Source organism: Onychostruthus taczanowskii, unplaced genomic scaffold (assembly GCF_017590055.1).
Source record: "Onychostruthus taczanowskii isolate IOZ18803 unplaced genomic scaffold, ASM1759005v1 scaffold57, whole genome shotgun sequence".
Taxonomy (NCBI): Eukaryota; Metazoa; Chordata; class Aves; order Passeriformes; family Passeridae; genus Onychostruthus; species Onychostruthus taczanowskii.
In genome coordinates, this window is record NW_024503346.1 from 2,924,865 (window position 1) to 2,939,704 (window position 14,840).

At 49.7% G+C, this 14,840-nt stretch overlaps 1 protein-coding gene across 4 annotated transcripts in view; it reads right to left on the reverse strand.

The window, feature by feature from the left end:
• PMEPA1 (prostate transmembrane protein, androgen induced 1) overlaps window positions 1-11,481 on the reverse strand; it is a 39,567-nt gene extending 28,086 nt beyond the window's left edge. For 3 of the 4 annotated variants that reach the window (XM_041417865.1, XM_041417864.1, XM_041417863.1), the window contains exon 1: window positions 10,999-11,481. In XM_041417865.1, coding sequence (XP_041273799.1) covers window positions 10,999-11,101 — 103 coding nt within the window. In that variant the 5' untranslated portion in view covers window positions 11,102-11,481. Of the gene's footprint in view, window positions 1-7,847; window positions 7,921-10,998 lie in introns of those variants that run through there. The other variant, XM_041417866.1, reaches the window with a different exon arrangement.
• Window positions 11,482-14,840: the final 3,359 nt, after the last annotated feature.

Below are 14,840 nucleotides of genomic sequence, written 5' to 3' on the forward strand. Positions count from 1 at the left end.
GGAGCCACCGCACTCCAGACACCTCTCAGACACAGCAGAGCCTCAGCCAACGACAGGTATGTCCAGTTTTGCAATCGAGGGCAAGGCTGTTCCTAGAACAAGCCCCATTACTCAGGCTTTGCTCAACCCCCATCTCCTCGGCTGCACGTGGACTGGATGCAGGATTTCATCAGGACATTAAACTCAGAAGCTGTAAAATCACTGTGCAAAAACCCAATTATACCTATTTTCGTAACAGCCAATTTAAGCTTGTATTTAGGTCCCCTCACATACCCCTACGTTACATAAAGCATTTCTTCCACTTGAAACGTAGCTTTCTAAAGGCCATTTTGCTTAATTTAATGGATGTTTTATGTGGGTCTGCAAATCTCTAGAAACACAACCAAGGAAGACACATGGCAGCAAGATACGGCGTGATCCCTTCCCGGGCATGCAGCAAGAACAGGAGAGATGAAAGGCATCTCCAAACCCACGAACCTGCTGTGACTGGAGTGCACTTGTGCTCTGAAGAGCAGCAAAACCCCACGGTCAAGTCAAAAGAGGAATTCCTGAACATCTGCACATGCTGTTAACCCATTCCAGACCAGCCAGCTCTCTGCAGGCTGCGCAGCAGGATGGAATCCTTCTGGATCCTCCCCTCATTCCACAGCCACCAGCTGAACTGAGCCCACTCAGGCACGCTTCTCTTGGATTTCAAAGGGCTGCTTTCTGCACTTCAAGTAAATAAATGCAGTCATCTCTTTTTCCTTCTTTTTTTTTTAAAAGCTGCACTAACAAAAAGCTTGTAGCGAAATCTATTAAATGGAGTCTGTCCATTATGTTTATTGTTCCTCACAATTCAGGCCTGGATGGCAACTCAGTGGAGGCTGAAAAGTGTATTTATCAAGAAAACCCATGAGAACTATGAGGATTAAAAGCTATCAGCAGGACAGAATGTGTTTGTAACCCTGCAGTTTGTTCTGCACCTCACACAGGACCCCCACCAGAGACCTCTGCCCCCTCTCCTTGTTTTTGAGCCCACCTCTGGCTCATCAGCTGACAGGACAGCCAGCACCTGCATTCCCAGAAAAAGCTGAGGAAGGTGCAGTGTGTATATAATGCCATGAATAAGTCACACTAGAGAAACATAAACCCTGATTGCATTACACACCAGTGATCAGTATCATTAAGTGTTACACACCTTGAGTGTGTCTCAGCAGTTGGAAACACTGAATTCAAAAACACATCTTCCCATCCAAGCAAAGTCCCATTACAGTAATCTAAGTGTAACAACAAAAATGAGATTCCTGCTTATGATGTGGGAAATAATTGCAATTTAAGATAAATTTTCCCTGAATTGTGTGAAGCAAGTGTCCATCAATGATGTTGTTTCCTCGGTGTCCTAAAGAGAGCAGGTAGCAGGACAAGGTACTTCCAGAGCTCAGTGATGAACAGCCTAACCTGTATATGCCACTCTGAGGTACTGAAGCCAAGAGATCACCCTTTGTAAAATGGAATAATGGTGGAAATCATTAAGTCAACACAGAAGGAGCAGGACTTGCCCCTCCAGGAAAGACATCTGCCCTCAGTGAGCCCTTCAGCCAAGCCAGCACAGGGGACAACCACTGACTCTCAAGGTCTCATTGCACAAATACCTCTGAAGAGCACAAGGCAATGCAGCCTGGTTTCAGGCCTGGAACAGGCACCAAGGACAAGCCCAGCCATGGGTGATTTCAGCTGCTGAGCTGTGGGTTTCACCCCGTGAAGAGAGTGCAGAGCTCCAAGGGTGAGCCCCGTGTACCCTCAGCACCGTGGGAAACGGCGCGGCAGGCGCTCTGCTTTGGGGGGATCTTTTGTTTTTGTAAGAAATAACGACATTAATCATAACATTACACAGAAACCACTAAGGGGGAGAATTTCCAAGCTTGCTCAGCACAGAGCCCAGCCCGCAGGGGAGCTGCCAGCCAGCGGCCACAGCCGACAAATTCCCTGGGACTCGTCCTCGGCAGCCAAAGCCACGGATGGAAGAGTGGAAGAGGCGACGAGCAGACTCAGGACTGTTGTAGGGCTCAGCTCAGAAATGTGAGTCTGAACACTCAGTGGTTAGATGTCTCTTGGGAATTCATCCAAATGGCACTGCTTCTCTCCCACTTGCCCTGCAGGTAAATCTTGCATGTGGCTTACACAATCTGTTGACTTAAGTAAAGCAAGGGCAGGAGAAGAAAGCTGCTCAGACATCAGGAGAGGTTCATCAGTCCTTTGGGCAAAAGTCTGGGTCACTTCCCCCTCCACAGAGAACTCAGCCAGGCCTCCTCTCCCTTCATGGGAGCACGTGCAGGGAGGATGCAGCAGAACACAGTGCTCAAAACATCAGCGAAAGGACAACAACAATGCACTGCCAAATTCTCCCATATTTTTGGCCAGTGCTGATGCTTAAATCCAGTTTATAGAAACTGGAGCCCATGAGCTCTGTGTTCTAGTCAAGTCCTCTGAAATCAAACTGAGCAGTGACTGTCCAGGTCTCCCAGGGCTCAGGGAGACGAGGCCATGGCCACTTCCAAACCTCATCATGAGTAACACTCGTCCATCCTGCAGACGTGGGACGGTCCTAACATGCTGTGAGACCACTCCATGCTCTGCAAGGACAAGATCTTGTTGGATGCACCTATCTCAGGTGCAAAAGCAGCTGCAGCATGCAAGGCTGATGAGGAGGCAGGCTCTGCAATCAAGGGTCCAGAGGGAGCCCACCAGAGACCTCAACCATGGGCATCTGGAGTGCTTCCTGCCCTCCTGTTTCCTATTGCTGATCTCAAACTCTCTCTTCCTCACAACCTACTCCAGCCCTGGGCCCAGCTCCTCCACCCCTGAGCAGGGCAGGAGCCTAAAAGCAAAAGCCTAAAACCTGACCAGAGCACTTCTGACAGTGCAGCCAGCGATGTTTTGGTATCAGAGTTACAAAGGGAGAATTAATTCTCACAACTAGTGAAAAGGGACGGAAGTAGAGACAGGCCACCTTGTAAGATGCTGGTCATCTTCCCTCAAGATTTTAAACCACTGAAGATGCATTTGGAATGAAAACTGACCACCTGAGCAGCACTGTGAGATGTTCTGCCAATGACAAACCCTACCCTGACCATCAACAAAAGTTAAGGCCAAATTTTGCGTGTGAAGCTTAGAACGACCACAGTCTGCAACAGCAGGCACAGACTTTGCCACTACAAATATTCCCAGTGCAAGTTCCTGATCCCTGTCTGAATCTCAATGAAGGCAGAAGAGCTGTGAGGATGGCGAGCTCCTCAGGAGGCAGGCTAGACACTCAATCCATCTCTCGTATCAGACCTGCGTTAACATTTAAACAGGACCTGCTGTTGTGATCTTCAGCAAGGAGCAGATGTGGTTTTGAGTAATGGTGAGCCTTACTTAACCAGTTATAGTCACTAATGTAATTGACACCTATTCCATCATCCTTAATACACCCACTTCTTTCCCCGATACCATAAATAGATTAGAAAAGTTTCTGCAGATGGCCATGACCCCATTTGTTTGTGCACTTAGCCATGTATGAATCACTCTTGGCTTGTAGCAGCACTCTGGAATTACTGAAAGATAACTAGTCGGCACAGACACCAATAAATGAATCATGCTTTCCACAAGACCAAACCTTTGGGCTTTTACAGACTCCAATTACAAAGTAAGAAGAAAAGAACAAAGAAATTACTCAGTCTATTTGCACAAAGTCATGCAGAGTTGATTCACAGTTTTACAGAATTATTACTGACAATCATTTGTAGGGGGTTAGAGTAACAAACCAGCTACTTTACATATTGGACAGAATGAAGAGATGGAAAAAAATCCCCAAGCCATGTCTTGCACATATTCTTTGAAAAGTAGCCTTGATTTTTGTGCCAGTAACTTTTTTCATCCTTGGTATGCTCCAAGCCTGGGGGTTAATCAGTTTTCATTCGCCAAGGCTAAATTCTGCTTTGCTGGGTTGTTTGGGCCAAGTTTGCAAATGTGGGAAATCCTGTTGCACCTGCTGAAGAGCACAAACCATCACAGGCACAATCCCTCAGCTCTGCAGGCTTCAGCACAGCCTCAGGAATGGTCCAGAGAACTGCCATGTGCAAAAGCACTTTCCTTGCTAACTGCACACTTTTGAATGTCTACTGCAGTGAAAAATTACCCAGTCTGAGGCATTTTATTAAAGAGATGTGCGAGACTGAATACACCAAGCAGAAATGTGTGAACCACTTGAAAGCACTGTGGACATCCACCAACACTGACAACTTGTGAGGCAAGTTTCCAGAGATGTGCAAGGTGCCTTTACGTAACCCACAGTCTGGGACACGCTAACACACACCACACACAGTGAAAAACACACCCTCCTCTAAATGGAGCATTAGCCTAGTCCTGCACCAGGGAAAAATGACAGGTCTGACTAGCTGGAGAAAAAGGGGACACTGATGGATTATGGCCTCTAGCATTGCTACCTCGCTGCACACAGCGAAAAAGCAGCATTTAGCTAAAAAAAAATCTAAAAGTGAAGATGGAGTGGATGCCAACCTGAGCCTGAACACAGACAGTGCCCTGGTTGTACATCTCTGAGTGGGATGGTGACTGACATGTCTCAGGGCTACATGCTCCAAATCAGCACCCTGTACCAGAGAGATCCAAAAACAGGGATAACGCCCCACTGAGCACAGCCACTGACAGTTTGGGAGGGATGCCAGCCAAATGTACACACAGCTCTATTTATCTAAGGCCTACCAGTACCCTTTGCATGTACTGAAGACCCAACTTCCTGGGCGAATTTACCTTGCAAATGAAATCTGTGCCCTGTTTTACACACCTGCTCCACAAGCAGAGAGCTGCCAGCCTGGTACAGCTCATCAGAGCCAGGAGAGGCCAAAACCAGCACCAGAAGAGTTGCCACACAGCTCTAAACCAATTTGGGGAAACCTGCTTATTTGTTCTCATGCTTGAGGCTGCTGATTTCCAATGAGAGGTATAAACCTCTCGCAAAATTGGATTCAAGATGCTATGGAAAATTTAAATTAAAACCTTAATAAACATTCCCAATTCCTACACCTCTCCAAACTACATAAATTACTGCAACAAGCTGTCTTGTATAAGAACATGTAGGCATCAACAACCTTCTCCCTCAGACAAGAGTTTATCTGAGAAGGTGCTGTAGATAGAAGGGAAGAAAAAAGGTTCCCAGTAGAGTTGCTTTAGAAAGCTCGAGTCATCAGAGCCAAGGTTTCAGGTGCAATGCAAGACTAAAAGGATGCATGTTCTAAACAGCAGCATGTCCTTCAGAAGGAAAAAAAAAGCTAAATCAGGAACCTGCAGTATTAGGTGGATGCTTGGATAAACACTGTTCAACACACCGCAGCAGAAATGCTAATGCAAGTTTAGTTTTCACACCAGAGAGATTCCAAAAGATTTGCAAAGCTTTGATAATATTTAACATCTTTACTAATTTCCTTTTTGGTGCAATCATAAATTTACCACGGTAGCCAAAAGATCTGGGATGAACTACAAGTTCTAGCTGGCTCCAAAGCCAACAAGAATAATGTGTGCTGTTACTATTTTCTCTCAAAACATACCTCTGCAAAACTGACTCAAAATGAGAAAAGAAATTGTGAAACTGTCATTACAAAGAAGCATTTAAAATGCAGATCAAAGTGCTGCCTTAGAAGCTGTATTCCTTGCCAAATCATCAAAGCTCTCTTTACTCTCAATAGCTCCCCAAATCCTCTCTGATTTGAACGATAAATTCTTACAGCTGAAATTTATCTGCTTTTAAAAAAACAACAACAACAACAAAAAAAATCAAAAAAGCCCAAACCCTACAATTCCTTTCTCTGGTTACCAAATTCTTCCTTAACCAGTTCATTGGAGCCACTTTCCTGTATTACTAAATTAAGTTTCACGGACGTGTTTATGCCTGTGTGCACACACACACAGAGTACCCCCAGACCTCCCCAAGTACTGAAAACTTGTCAGCCCTTGGTGGTGTGTGTGTGCAGGGTCTCTCCAGCTCCCAGAGGGGTGTGTGTGCAGGCTGTGTGTGCAGGGTCTCTCCAGCTCCCAAAGGGGTGTGTGTGCAGGCTGTGTGTGTGCAGGGTCTCTCCAGCTCCCAGCACTGTGTCCAGGTTCCAGGTGCTCCCATGCTCTGCACCAGGATCACCCTTGTCCCGCTCCCCTTCACTCCTCACTCACCCATCGCTCCTGGAGGAGCTCCCATTCCAGCACTGCATTCCCTGCAGCAAGGAAGCAGCAAGGCAGCAGCCACTGATCAGCTCTGGAAGATGGAAGTGAGGGGTCAGGCGCTGCTGCCACAGAACTGCTCCCTGTTCCTCCCTGTGCCAGACTGCAGACAGAGCGGGTCTGGGGTGCATTTCCTCACCTGGGACCTGCCCGAGTGACCTACCTCCTGCCACCCAAAACAGCTATAAAATAATCACCCAGCAATTCAGCCACACAGACAGGAAGAACACTGCATTAAAACATCCCTGTTGACACCAGTGATTCCTGTGCTTCACGGACGTCTGGGAGTGTGCTCATGGCATGAACCAAGTTTCCACTCAATTGCAGCGAAGTGGCCCTTGTACCTCTCTCCTCACCCGCTCTCCAGCCTGGCCCTGTCACTTTGATGAAGCCTGCCAGGAGCAGACACACCGTGTGTCACAAAACAGGAGGGATCTGATAAGACAAACCACACACCAGCACAGGATCTCCCTCCAGGAAGCAAACTGGTTGGAAGTCTTCACATGAGACACCACTGCAAATAAATTACCTTTTTTTTCACTAATTAGGCTTAGCAAATTCTGACAGCTGCTGCTACCTGAATGAAACAACATCGACAGACATGACTGTACACTGAGTTACTCAGGAAAGGAGCTGGATTGTAATTACCCTTTATTAGTGACACCATGTAGTTTGGTACTGCCCTTGGAAAGGTCTACTCATGTCTCTCTACTTATAATTTATGTTTACAAATTCATTCTAAAACTGGATATATCAAACCACCAACTTTCAATTGGGAAATAAAAAATTATTTTTGATGAGCAACAGAAAATAAAAGTAAGACCATGTGTTTGTGGGTGCTCTTCTCTCCATTCACAAAGGAAGCAGGGGTAGCAGCTAATTCAATATCCCAAAAATTTAGAGGTAATCCCAGAAATTTGGGAATTCTGGGCTTTAAGGAAAATGATATGGTTCCTGTTCCCCACACACCCTTGAGTTCTGGTGTTCTCACAGCCAGGATGTGAAAACACACTACGGAGGCAAACATTCAGGGGATGGAGGATCCCTCCACACCAGAAGCTAACAGGACTTACTGCAGCAAACAGCCTGACACTGACTGAAAAGGAAGAATGAACCACGTCTTGGCAGCATAAATGATCACCTCCAGTTACACAGGATCATCTCTGGTGTTGTGTGCAGGTCCCACTGTGCAGCACAGCACAATCCAGGTGTTCACCCACAGGAAAAAAACAAAGTTTGACTATTTCCCCTGCATTTCCCCCTCTGTGTCTTTTCATTCTCCCATTCGACAGCAATTATAAAGCACTAAGACCAAAATCACTACCTGAGGGCACAAATAAAGTGTAATTTTAATAAAGACCCCTGTGCTCTCCAGGCTCAGGGAATCAGGCCTTTCCTTGGGTATGAAAGAGCTGGGACTGCAGAGTGTCTGGGTCCCCTGGGATGGCCAAGGGCACACACAGACAGCTCTTGGGCTACCATAAGTAAAGCCACCCACGCTCTGCTCCTCCAGGATCACACCTTGGGATGCTGATCTCAGCAAAAAGCAGAGCTCGTCACAGACACACAACCAGAGCCAGACACAGGGAACTCACCGGTTTGGCTGAGGTCAAACTGAGATGCCACAAACTGAACATCCTCTGTGCAAGCACTTTCGGGCTTGCTGAAACACTGGGAGCAGCTCTGGCTTCACTCCATGAGGAAAACTTTGTGGGGGAATAAAGAAGCACATGGTTCATATCCACTCTGCTCTGCAATAAGCCATGACTGCCAATGACAGAGTGTCAGGAAAGAAATGCATTTGTCAGAAAAGCAGTGTGAAAGTGGAAAGAAGATGTGATCCCTGGTTGAGCCATATGCATTCGGTTGGTTATTAAACCAAAGAATGTGAAAACCTAGAAGCCTTGGCTTGGCCAGGAACCTGCTCTCACGGTTCGTGCAGTCCAGGACACGGCGCTGCAGCTGGGGGGGATCAGCCTCGATCCTGGGCGATGCAACAACGCCTCCCAAAAATCCCAAACGCCTCGGGTAGCACTCCTACCCGATCAAAGCGACTGCAAAGGCTCTGCCGAGAGCTGCCCAGCCCGGAGAGAGCTGCCCTGGCAGCTCCCGCAGGGATGCCGCGGTGCCCGCGGGATGGCCGGGGCGGGCAGCGCCGGTGCCGGGTGGGGAGGCAGGCTCCGCTCCCCGCGCCAAATAATTAGTTATTTACAGCCTCTTCCGCCACGCCGGTCACCCCTGACCTCCTTCAGCCAGCCGAGGCGATTAGAGCCCACTGCTGCAGACGTCTGGCTGCTTAGCACCGCCCGGCATATTGGCACTCCAGCCCGGCGGCGGGCGAGACTCGCGCCCCCGCCCCCAAAAAGCCCTTTTCTAATCCTAATCTGGGAGCGCCACACACAGAAACCAGCTGCTTCCTCCACCGCAGCGCCGCAGCCGCCATACGGAATACAGCCTGCGAGGAAAAGGGGTTTGGGCATCGGCTGGACAGTTAACCTATTTAGGGGGTTGTAAATCAGAGGAGTTCGCGTGTTCCTCCCCGTGCCACTTTCCTGAAGCGTTCCTGCCTGGCAACTGAAAATTTTGGCTGAAAAATTAAGGAGCATCTGGTGGTAGCTGCTCTGAGGTTCCCTGAAAGTCGTGTCAGGAAGATACACAAAATCAAGCGAGTGGAGGAGGAAAAACGCTGTAGGATGGATTTATCTCAGGGAGGCTCAGCTCTGCCCTTTCCACCGGAGCCAGGTGCAGGAGGCGATCAGGTATCAGCCCCTGTGGTGCCACCAGAGCTCTCCTGCAGCACAGAGGTGAGCCAGTGCTGCCCGCCATCAGCAGGAAATAAATAATAACACTGGTGATAAGAAACCTACCCCAACATGAAACAGGGAAGGGCAGCAACAAGGGGAGCTCGCTCCAAGGCTCCCAGGAGCTCTCGGGAATTCAGCACCGGAGTGTCAGGACCCCAGAGCTGACACAGGGCAGGGGACAAGTCAGGGAAGGACCTCGGGAGCATCACCACAACTCCCATCCCAATCCAGGCAAGGTCTCCTCCGGTGTCAGTCACTGCTCCCTGTCTCTCACCCCCCCATCCATAAGCAGCACCTGCCTCTTACCAAGCTTTTCATATGCTGACAAAAATGGGGGGGAAATGATAAACTGTGCTATTTCTAAAAAGTTAAGGAGTGAAATTAAAAGCCTGAGTTGTTCCAACAAAACCTCATGCCAAGAGTTAGACTGGAATAGAAGCTTTTTCTTCAAAAGACATTACACATTTTAATTCACAACTTTTATCACAACCATGAGCCTTGCTCAGACGCAAAGTCTCATCCTTGGGATTCTGTGGGACACAGAATTTATGTTCAGCAACTGGCTGACACAAAAAAGAACTGTATCTTCATTATTTATACACTGCTATTGGTATGCACATCTAGCCCGGCCTGTTAAAGTCAGGGAAGAATAATGGTCTATTCAGTACCGGTAGTGTTAATAAAATCAGGCAAATCCAGCTTAGTTTTGTCTGAACACGAATGAGATTAAATCAAGATTAAAAGTGCATACAGTACAAAGGGTATGGTTTATGCTAAAATTCAGAATGAACACATTTTAGTACCCGGTATACAAATGCCTGCAGACCTTCTCCAGGACTCAGACACCTGAATCAAACCAGGATGAAGCTGGAGTAGGAGAAGGCAGACGACAGTGGACAAAAGCCATTCCAAATACCAAGGGACAGATGCTCTGCAGCCCCGCTGGAGGTAACGGGGCAGATCCTGTGCTAGCAGAAACAGGCACAGCTCAGCTGGCTCTCCCTGCACGCACCGAGCGCCAGCCTGCCCCGTCGCAGTGCCAGGCACATATGCAAAATCCAGACTCTTTCCCAAGTTTTCCTTTTGGGCCATTTTGCATTAGTCTGTGCAGGGTTTGGATTTCAAGGCACTGAACAAGGTGCTAAGCAGGGTGCAATCCTGACAACCCTCCCGCTCTGGGATGCCTTGAAAACCTTCCCTTTACAGAAAATACCATTTGCTTAAAACTGCCAAAGAGCCCAACTCATTCCTTTCCCCTCAGCAGTAATATTCCTTCTCTCTCACCTCCGTGCACTTCATCTCCAAGAGGGAAAAAGCACACAGAGAAATGGTGAATATTTAGGTCAGGCACTGCCCTCACTGCTACTCTGCGAAGGTTGAAAAATATTAATGAAAAAACCCAAATCGCCCTTCGGAACACAAAGCCCCAAGGGGCTGGGGACGGGGGGAACAGGTTCCCAAATCCAAACCCTACTCGGGTGTCCGGACCGCGGTGCCCCCCCGGTACCGAGGCGAGGGTGATTTACACGGGGGTAGCGGGGGAGGCTCGGCAGCGCCCCAGAATCACCCCCGCAGGAGGGGAAGGCGCGGGGCAGGGCACCGGGGCACCGCGGGGAAAGGGCGAGACGCGGGCGGGGATGGAGCCGCGATGGGGACGAGCGGGGATCTCAGCCCCGGTGCCGGCGGGGAGCGGCTGATCCCGGGCAGCTCCGGCAGCCCGGCCCGCGCCGTGTCACACCCGCAGCGACATCCCAGCGGCAACAGATGAGAGAGCGGGGCTGGCACGGAGGGGGGGAGGAAAACCACTCCGGGAAAGCGCATCGCAGCCAAGGGTCCCGGGAGCCCCCGCGGGAACTTCCCCGCCCGCGGCGGGGCCGCCGGGCACTCCCGCAGCCCGGGCACCTCCCGCACCCTCCCCGGGAGCAGCAGGACTGGTACTTACTGATCTCCATGCTCTGGAACAAAGACCTTTTGCAGTTGCATGTGCAGGACACATTGGGCTGAATAGCTACGGCCGTGCTGTTCAGCCCCATGAAGTTATACATTTAAACACTCACACCAAAAAAAAAAAAAAAAAAAAAAAAAAAAAAAAAAAAGGAAGGCGACGGCGACACAAAGAACTTCCCGGCCGCCGAGCGCTCCCCGGGCAGCACCACATAAAGCCGGGGCTCCTCCTCGGCGCGGGGGGGCGGAGGGAGGGAAATGCAGCTGCGATCAGAAATTGGAAATAAAAAACCCGGCGCGGCGCAGCGCCCCCGGCAGCGGCTCCGCTCGGCCCCGCGGCTGCTCCGCGCCCCTCCGGCCCGGGAAGCGGCAGCGCTGGGCCCGGCCGCGGCAGCCCCGCACTTTTGTGGGGCGCGGCGCGGTGGGAGCGCGGTGGGAGCGCGGCCCGCCCGCTCCCGCTCCGCTCCCGCCCCCCGCGCTCATTCACGGCCACGGGGACGCGGCCGCGCCGCCGCCGCCGCGGGCGGGACCGTGACGTCAGCGCCAGACGGGGACTGCCCTTCCCTTCCCTTCCCTTCCCTTCCCTTCCCCGCGCTGCCGCCGGGAGCGGGGCTGGGGCAGCTGCCGGGGGCGCGGGACCCCCGGAACCGCAGAGCGCGGTGGAGCGGTGCAAGGGATCCCCGTGGGTCACCCGGTGTCCCACCTCCCGGCTCATCCCGGAGCACAGGGCACAGGATTGTGTCCAGACGGCTTCTGGAATATCTCCAGCGAGGGAGACTCCACACCCTCTCCGGGCAGTCTGTTCACCTGCACAGAAACAAAGTTCTTCCTCGTGTTCTGGTGGAAATTCCTGGCCGTCGGTTTTGTAGCCTCTTGTCCTATTGCTCGGCACCACGGAGCAGAGCCTGGTCCATGTTCTTGGCACCCTTCCGCTTTAGATATTTACACACTGGTGAGGTTCCCTCTCAGTCATGCCTTGAGTCCGAGCAGGCCCTGCTCTGTCAGCCCTTCCTCATCAGAGATGCTCCAGTCATTACTCCAGTCATTACTGCACTCACCCACGCACAGAGGATCTTTAAAGTAGCACCTGCACTGAGCCCACCCAGGTGGGTCCAGGGGCACCCCCAGCTCCCAGCCTCCAGCAGGACCTGGCAGAGCTTCCGCAGATCAGCTCCAAAAGCACCTGGATTTGGGTGTCCTGCTGTAAAAGCACCCAAAAGTCAGGCTCACCCCACAACACCCACCCAGCTGTGGGTACCCCTTCAGCACTGAGCCACAGGGCTCCAGGCTCACTTCACACAGCCAGCCCCCAGTGCAGCATTTCAGACAGAAAAATGGGAAAGATTGGAAAAGAGATGCAGGGGATAACACAGTCTGACCACAGCTGAGCTCAGTGACAATTCTCATTAGTCCCATGGTGGTGTCAGTGGTGCTGCTCAGAGCTCAGGAACTATTCCCCACACATTCCCACTTTTGTTTCAAACCACACGCTGTGAAACAGTGACCCCATTCTCTGCAAGACAGGTAAAAGGAAAAAAACATCATCTCTTCCCTAAGGGCTCATTGTGCCAAGATTTAGTTGAGACAGATTTTTTTTAATTTTTTTTTTTTCTGGGAAATAAACCTGTGAAAACACAGGTTTATAATGAAAATGCTGAAACAAGCTTAACTACAGTGGTGCGAAGTAGCTGCTATAAATCTTGGTGAATCCTGTTACCGGGAGATAAAGGCAGCTTCAGTTATCTTCTAAGAAAGCACATTTCCCCATAACTGTTGATAGCTCTGATTTAGGATTTGGGAGTATCTGAGGCATCCCAGCTGGGCCTGCACTGCCCAGAGATGCTCTTGGGGAGATGCAGTGAGGTGGGGACAGGCGACCGAGCAGCAGAAATCCTATTCCTGCAAAGCTGAAGCAATCACAGAAGATGGATGGTCTCAAAATTTGGGTCAGATTCAGTGGCACTCATTGGTAAGGTTTAACCTTTATTTCCCTGCCCAGAAAAGGAATTTATTTCTACATTACTACTACAAACTAATGTTAAATACCCACCCGTACTTTACTCCTGCAGCCCCATCCAGTCCTGTGAAAATGCCTGGAGAGCAGGAACAAGGAATTGCCAGGTTGTTTAATCTTTTACTCTTTGCCACTCGACAGATGGTAGCTCCCAACAATTACTAATCCAAAGGAAACACGGAAGGGGATCGTGTGGCTCGCATAGAAACGAAGTTTGTGCTCCCCAGCACTGAGCACACGTGAATTATCCAACAAGTGCCATTCCCAAAGGCAGGGGAAGGTGCTGGGGTGGCACCAGAGGTGGGAATTTGTGCACTGGGAGATTAGGAACAATTACATGAAAAAAATCTGTGCTAGAGCTGGAGATAAAGCATTTGCAATCCTATTTTATATTTTGCTTCCTGCCTCAGTTTCCTCATCAGTAATGCAGGAGGGGTAATCCTGATTCCTTCAGGTTATTTCTGGGGGCTCAATTTATTTTGTGGCAGTCAGATTTTTAGAAATGCTTCGTGAAAATGTGAAGGAAGAAACCCCTGTTACAGGGACACTCAGCCCACCAGCCCCAGAAAGGACATCAAGAAAGTTAGAGCCAGGCACACACACGGTCAAAATGCTGGAGACAAATTCCAGTTCAGATATGCTTTATCAATTAACCTACTTTTATTATTTACCTGGAAATATATCTTTATATTATGTTTAAAACACTTGGTGGTTGAACATTAGCGACACTTTTCCAAAGGACCTTTCTTGACTGGCCAGAAAAGGTGGCTGGAAGCTTATCTGAGCCTACCAGCTTGCAACTAACATCCTTTGCACTTAAAACACATAGCACTGCCATAAATAAATCAAGGTGAGGACTGCACGTGTCCCTGTGTCATGTGAGGTCCCAGCTGGCAGCACCAGCCCTGCCACCACTGCTGAGCCCTCTGAGCTCTTCAGCCATGTGGATGTGGCCACAGTTCACCTTTCATTCAGAATTCTTGGATCTTAAGACAGTTGGGAGACCCTTAAACAGTCTCAAGAGAGTGAATGCAGCTCCAAGCAATGGATTGTTCTTCTGAGGCAGGTCACTTCCTTGAGTGGAGGGTCCTTCTCTGCAATCCCTGCTGCAGCAGGCACAGCCTTGCCTTCCAAAAGGCTTTGCTGTACAAAAGGCATCACCCCTGGGCACAGGGACAGGAGATGGGGTGCCCTGAGCAGTGGCACTGCCAGCACCCCGTGCCCAGGCTGCCCTGAGGCTGTGGCAGAGGCAGCTCCAAGGGGGGAGGCTCCTGCCCTCACCCCATTAATCACCTTGTTCCAGGGGGAGTTTTTACAAGTTCACAAAGCTCTGGTGGATAAAGGCTCCTGTTTCAGGTGCAGGCTGCTGCAAGTTCACACATCTTCCCAATCTTCTTTAAAAATAAAGAAAAAATAAATGTTTGCAAGTTGATGCTGGTTTAAAAATGCTGTTTACCACCATCTCCATTTCATCTGAACGACTCATGTGGCTTTAAGAATAATCAGCATTTTTCCACCATGATTTAAGAACAAATAATTAAAGTCATCCCAGATGGGCTTGTAAAAATTAAAAGTACATCAGCTAACTTAAATGCTTCACCCTGTTCTTTGTAATGACACCACCCAGCCTCCAGCCCAATGCATTTGTCAGAGCTTCTGTCCCAGCAGCGGGTGCTGCTCATCTGTGGGACATTTCCAGAAAACACTGTTGTTGATTTTGGCTCCTCTGTTCTGTCACTGATCAGCTTTCTTCCACTTCTTTTTATGTTTTCCCTGGAGACACCTCAGACAGCTCCAGGATGAGTCTGGAACTGCGAGATCTCCCT